At 34.9% G+C, this 6,608-nt stretch overlaps 1 protein-coding gene across 1 annotated transcript; it reads right to left on the reverse strand.

Moving 5' to 3' along the window:
- Positions 1-685: 685 nt before the first annotated feature.
- Positions 686-3,090, reverse strand: LOC133876881 (receptor-like protein 6). Its single transcript, XM_062315118.1, has 2 exons — positions 838-3,090; positions 686-739 (listed from the first exon to the last, which is right to left on the reverse strand). Exons 1-2 carry the CDS (start codon positions 3,088-3,090, stop codon positions 686-688), a joined length of 2,307 nt encoding a protein of 768 aa, XP_062171102.1.
- Positions 3,091-6,608: the final 3,518 nt, after the last annotated feature.

Here is a 6,608-nt window from a genome sequence, read left to right on the forward strand (position 1 = left end):
AAACACATACATAGAAGGAATTGGAACTAGAAAAGGAAGAGTTTATCGTGACAAACCTGGAAGTGTTGCGTCTGATCATAACTATAACTAGTGCCTCAACCATTGATTTCTGAATGGTTGTCTTCGACGATGTTCTTTTCCAAGATACAGTTGAGGGAAGATCTTGAAAAGAATGTCATCAACATGTTTGTAATACCATATCCTCCATCTCTTCCAGAACATAAGGGGCCCAATTACAAATCCAAACGCAAAAACAAATCCCAGTTCAGCACTTATGTAATTCCATTCAATCATACTCCCATGACTTTCTTCATATGTTGGAGATGGCAATCGTGGCTTCTCATGTGAGCACAGTGACTTCAAAGGCATACCACATAATCTTTCGTTTCCTTTGAAGGAATTTTCCGAAAATGTAGTGAATTGCTTGATTAATGGAATTTGTCCCGCCAATTCGTTGAATGAAAGGTTTAGGACCGACAGGAAAATAAGACCATTGGCGACTTGTTCAGGAATCTTACCAGTAAGCTTGTTATTTGACAGGTCCAGAGACTCAAGTTGACTCAAATTTCCCAGAGATGCTGGGATTTGGCCCATTAAAGCATTGTGCGACAGGTTAAGAGTATACAAGAGTGTGAGTTCTCCGATTTCTTCCGGTATAGGACCGTCAAAGTTGTTGCAAGAGAAGTCAAGGTTCGTAAACATAGTTGGGATCTTCACCAGCTCCATCTGTAAACCCTTGCTAGTAATTGTCAACGGATCTTGATAGTAAAAACTATGAAGACTAATCTGGAGGTAACTGAGCCTTGAGTGCGCCTCATGTGCACGATCCATCATTGCCAGGCAAGGCGAAAGAAGCATTATTGGAAGGTTACCAGTAAAATTATTTGAAGCAACGTCAACAATTTGAAGCATCGGCCAGGGGGCATTAAGCTTTGGATGAGAAATGGGCCCATAGAATTTGTTAGATCGCAAAACAAGGACCCTCAATGATGTGTTGTTCAAGTAAAACGGGAAGGTACCCCCAATGTGGTTGTTCCCAATGTCCATGAACTCCAACCTAGAGCAATTGGCCAAAGATTTTGGTAACCCTCCTTCTAGTTGGTTTTTATTGAGAGCTAAAGTTTGTAAACCACAATTATCTGGAAATGCATCAGGAATTGTGTCGTTGAGTTTGTTTTTCCTTAGATTCAGCACCTCAAGTTTTGTACCACTCATCCCAATCAAGCATTGGGGAATTCTGCCACTGAAGGAATTATTTGACAAATCTAAAAGTTCAAGATATGGAGCATTGCATATTGATTTGGGGATGGTCCCATAGAATTTATTACTTGAAAGAGACAAAAGTTTCGTAAAGGCAAGGGATTGACCGATGCTTGTTGGCAGCTCTCCATAGATTTGGTTGTTTGAAAGGTCTAGAATGAATAAATTAGCTTGGTTTCTCACGAAATCTGGAAAAAATTTCAACTTGCAAGAAGCGAGAATTATTGTTTCAAGCTGAACTGAGGATAATGAAAGGTTAAAATCATTATATTCAGTCAACAAGTTGATGTGAGAAAGATCAAGGTATGAAAGATTTTTTAATAGCTGAATCACACGAAGGTCCAAGGAGTTGTTAAATTTGTTTGAACCAAGTGATAGGCCTAGAAGACCTCGAAGTTCAAAGATAGACATGGGTATTGGCCCTTCCAACTGGTTGTTATCCAAATAAATACGTTCTAGTATGCAAGAAGAAACATTGGAAAATTCTTTGAGTTGACCAGAAAATTGGTTGGACTCGAGTTTTAACACTCGCAATGATGGAAGGGAAAATAAAGAAACTGGAATATTCCCATTCAGTGAATTTCCATACAAGACAAGAGATTCCAATTTCAAAAGTTCTTCCCACTGAGTGGAAGTAATATGACCAGTAAGATTATTGGAAGAAAGGTAAAGTTTAGTTAGATTCTTGGCCATGCTAAATATTGGAATTGATCCATTAAACATGTTCGAGGACATGTCCAAAAAGACCAATTGTGTGAGGCTCGCCAATGAGTTTGGAATTGATCCACTGAAATTGCAATTTGAAAGATCTATTATTGACAACATTTTAAGATTGCCAATAGAATGTGGCAATGTCCCAGAAAAATTGGTTCCGCTAAGCTCCATGGTTCGAAGAGATCCATTTGGAGGAAATTCTGGCAAAGAGCCCCGCAAATCATTGTTTGATAAAAGAAGCATTTGTAGCGTTGGAACCTGAAAGATCTTTTTTGGAAATTTTCCATTCAACCCAGAGGAGAAGACTTCCAAAGATGACAGATTTTTGAAATCCGCAAAAAAATTTGGAACTGGAGAAGAAAAGTTGTTACGATTCAAATTAATAATTGAGAGGGACTTAAGGTTCCGTAACGATGAATCAATAGGGCCTGAAAGGTTGCAGTATGACAAGCTCAACACTCTCAGATTTGGCAACGAAGATGATAAGGCGTGACACCACTCCTTACCTTGCGCTGATATAACTACACCATCAAGATTAAGTTCGATAAGCTCCGAAAGGTTCTTTACGAGCATATTTAAATTTGGATTCTCAAGTGTCAGGAAAGGAGCAATTTCGAAGAAGTCAGGAATACTGATAGATAAATCAAGAGTAACCAACCTTGTCAAACGTGAAATTGCAATAGGAATCTGCCCCGCAAAGCCAGCATTTGCTAGATTCAAATAACTCAAATCTGTTAGCTTGTCAAACTGTGATGGAATCTGAGTAGATTTGAATTTGTTAAAAGCCAAACTCAAGTTCTGAAGATGCTGAAGTCTGAAGAGGCTACTTGAATCGTCTAGTCCACCCGAGATGAATTCATTGGTCAGGTCGAGACCAATAACACATCCCTCATGGCAGGTTACGCCTTCCCATGAACAGCAATCAACACTTTGATTCCAATTAACAAGTTTGTTGGACATAGCAGGATCGAATGTAAGGTTGTTCTTCAATTGCAGCAACAACGACTGTTGATTGCCGAGACATTGGCCAGACACGCCAAAGACACAAATGCTAATTAGGAAAAGTGAGTAAATGGGCATCAAGAAAAGCCACGAAAAAACCGCAAGTGATCTCATTGCATCGAATGGAAGAGGTGGTGATATTACTTAATATATGGTGGATTCAGGATGGTATTGATTTGTTTTGTGTGTGATTAAATATATAGATGGCTGGTGGTTGTGGCCGCGAAATAAGCTGAAAATATAATGGTGGGATCAGGCAAGTAAAGTTCCGCGAACACGACTTTTTTGACCAGTGACTCTGAGTCGTCGTACGGGGCCGACCGAGAGGAAGAAGATGAAGTAAGAGAAGAGAGACCTTTTACTTAATTAATTAGCTCCTGTCATATGTTTGGAAGAAGAAGAAAAGTCAGGAAATTAATGTGACATATATATATATATAATAATGGCCTCAAACGCCAACCACCATATATCAAATTAAAGCAATTGGTTTATCAAAAAAAAAAAAAAAAATTAAAGCAATTGGTACGTACGTAACCTTTATTTATCGCCACTGCAATATTTATTGCCCAACCTCTTTTTTGTCTGATTAATTAAACGGACCATGAATTTAACATTTCAGAAAATATGGCTCCGTTTGTTTAAATTAAATGCTAAAACAAAGAGAGATAAAAGATAAATTATTTAAATATTATTTTAAATAAAAATTAGAGGAATGAGAGATGAAATATAAGATTTTTTATACTAAAATAATGCTAATTAAGGGAGGAACCACTTTTGTTTCCCTAGATGTAAGGTATAACTTTTAGTTCCTTTGATGTTTCATTAGTTTATAGAACAACAAGGAATTTGATTCAAGTGATTTTTAAAAAGTTTTCCCTACATGTAGGGAATGCGAAAATGAAATTTAGGGAAGCTGCTGCTAACGTTTTTAATAGCTAATTAATTACCAAATCACTCATACTCAAAGAAATGTAAACAAATATTTCCGAAACTTAATCATTTACAAACTCATAATAAGAAAATGACATTCTAGAAATTGAAGTACCGTTTCTAATAAACTAGGCAAGAATTACAAACAAAGACAGAAAACAGAATACAATCAAGAGCTATTCCAAATCTATAAATATCATTCTTCTCATTTTATGGGAGGTAAAATTATAAATTAAGTTTTTATTTGATTATATTGTTATAATCTCAAGATTTCTCACGCAAGTAGAAATGAACGGTCAAAATATAAAATTGTTACGGAGAGAGAATACATAGGCTAGGAAGTGTCGAAACTCCCACACAAGAAGAGACAAAATGTACTTATAATTTTCCTGGGCTAATATTTAGGATCGCCTTCCTCTTGATTTCCTTTTTTTTCATTTGGGGTCTCAACGACCCAAGTGGCCGACCTATTGGGAATGCCTATCTTATGGATTGGATGTGGTTGGGCTTTAGCTTGTCATTGTCCTTTAATAAATAAAAAATAAAAACAAAATAAAAAAATATCGTCATGCCCAAAGGAGAGGTGGTTGAGCACTTGGCCTATTAGAATCACCCAATATATCTGTTGGTGTGTCTGATCAAGTAGATAAACATGCATGCCACTACAGCAAATGATATGCACTCTGCTCAACGATAATGATCAAGACTCCCAAGTGCTTTCCACAACTGCTCTGTTTCCTCTAGTGATCGATCACACAACATCTCAAAAACTCCAGAACTTAAACTATTACATGGAAGGTATGGTTACAAGTTCATACTGCTAATGCTTAATTGGAATGAAAATAAATATACTTTTGTTTATTTCAGCAACTGCTGCTCCTCTTCAATTCCTTAAAACTTCAAACTCTCATTTGTTATTAGGTCAATTTAATTTTTCTATCAATTAATTTTAAATTTTTTAAGATAAGTTGTGATTTAAGATGTATAAAATTTAGAGTAGTGAACGGCTGAAAATATTAGGTTGCAATACATTCACATACGCTATAGTGACGACTGTACAGTAAAATTAAATAATTAATGGTTGCAACATTAATTTGGTTCATGTTTACTTCGTAAAAGGAAAAAAAAAAAGTAAAAACAAAAGAGTCAAAGGTTTCTTTTATATTCTCTAGATGGTGCTGTACGCCTATACCATATGCCGCTAATTATTTGCTTCAAGCTAAGAGAGATTCGTAGTTATCTATTGAAGTATGAACAAAATTGAAAATTGCTATTGTTCTTTCAAAGTCGATTTATCATAAGCTTGCATCAAACAAATCTATCTAATTGTTTCCCAAGAAAATTAAAAACAATTTATTGATAGTTTAATAACTAATATATATATATATATATATAAGGGTAATTGTGAATTAAATTATGTCCATTATAATTAAGGATGTACATCGTTCATTGAGGCTTTGGTTGCAAGTTCTTATGGCCTTAGGTCACCAACTTCTTTGATCATTTGGTACCGTACAGACATTAGCATCTATACATGATCTTATGACTTTGTGTAGACTTATCTTTTTGGTAGATAATTGGTCGAGCATGATCACTGAGACCTCCTTTATGAAGAGTCACCCCTTCTCTTAAAGTTACAAATTAAATCAATTGGTACATACGTAGCCTTTATTTATCCCCACTGTTATATTTATTGCCCAAACTTCTTTTTTGTCTGATTAATTAAATGGACACATGAGTTTAACATTTCAGAAAATAAATAAATGTTGATGTATATGTGTGAACAGACAACAAGTTGTCGTTAATAATCTTTTAAGATAACATCTTGTGTTTATAAGGGTAGCTCAATTAATTTGTTGGGAACCACGCTTTATGAAATGGAAGTCATTAGTTTGAATTCTCTTATCCCTCTTATGTGGACATAATAATAATAATAATAATAACTACTTCTTACGAGTCAAGCAAAATTAAGTTCAAATCTTCTCTTACTCCTCACATTTATTATACCACACTGAAAAATGCTCTACTTTTCAAATTTTTATTCTTTAAAGTGGTTCTCAAATGATGTGTCATTATCCTATGAGATGATGACACATTTTCTAAAATGATAGATCATATGAGATTGTGACACCCATCATTTAGGAACCAATTTTTTTTATTTTTAAAACAAAAATTAAAATATGACGCGCAAAGCAAAGCAAAATTCCTATAGGAAGATTCTTATTTGAATCACAAGTGAAGTTTGACGTAGCAAAGCAAAATTCCTCCCGGTTCTGGCACGGCAACTTTATTCACTCGTTATTGTCACTATTGACGCGCGCCTAATTTGATTTTGTGAAATTTATGTAAAGGATTAATTAATAACTTCATGTACCAACAATTTACATGACAAAATTTATTTCTCAGTCTATCGTCTTTGGATTTATTCTGAGTCAGTCAAGAATGGGTAATCAAAAAGTACTCCTTTCTCTATTTCTCAACATCAATAAAGTATTGAATACTGAAGCAGTAACACAAAAAAGACAAATGAAAAAAAAACATCAATAAAGTATTAAGACTCAGGCTTTGTATTATAAAATTTATATCTCATAGTCTATCGTCTTTGGATTTACTCTCGGTCAGTCAAGAAAAAAGAGAAACTGTAGCTGACATTTATAAGACACAACACACTTTAAACATTTAAAATAATGCTTGGATGTATG

Source organism: Alnus glutinosa, chromosome 9 (assembly GCF_958979055.1).
Source record: "Alnus glutinosa chromosome 9, dhAlnGlut1.1, whole genome shotgun sequence".
Lineage (NCBI taxonomy): Eukaryota > Viridiplantae > Streptophyta > Magnoliopsida > Fagales > Betulaceae > Alnus > Alnus glutinosa.

Bases quoted from the DNA above. Each gene is read 5' to 3' on its own strand.
- LOC133876881 (XM_062315118.1), bottom strand. From the start codon at position 3,090: ATGAGATCACTTGCGGTTTTTTCGTGGCTTTTCTTGATGCCCATTTAC. The intron at 740-837 runs GCAATGATGGAT...GACAATTACTAG, and splicing joins TGCTTCTTTCGCCTTGCCTG to CAAGGGTTTACAGATGGAGC.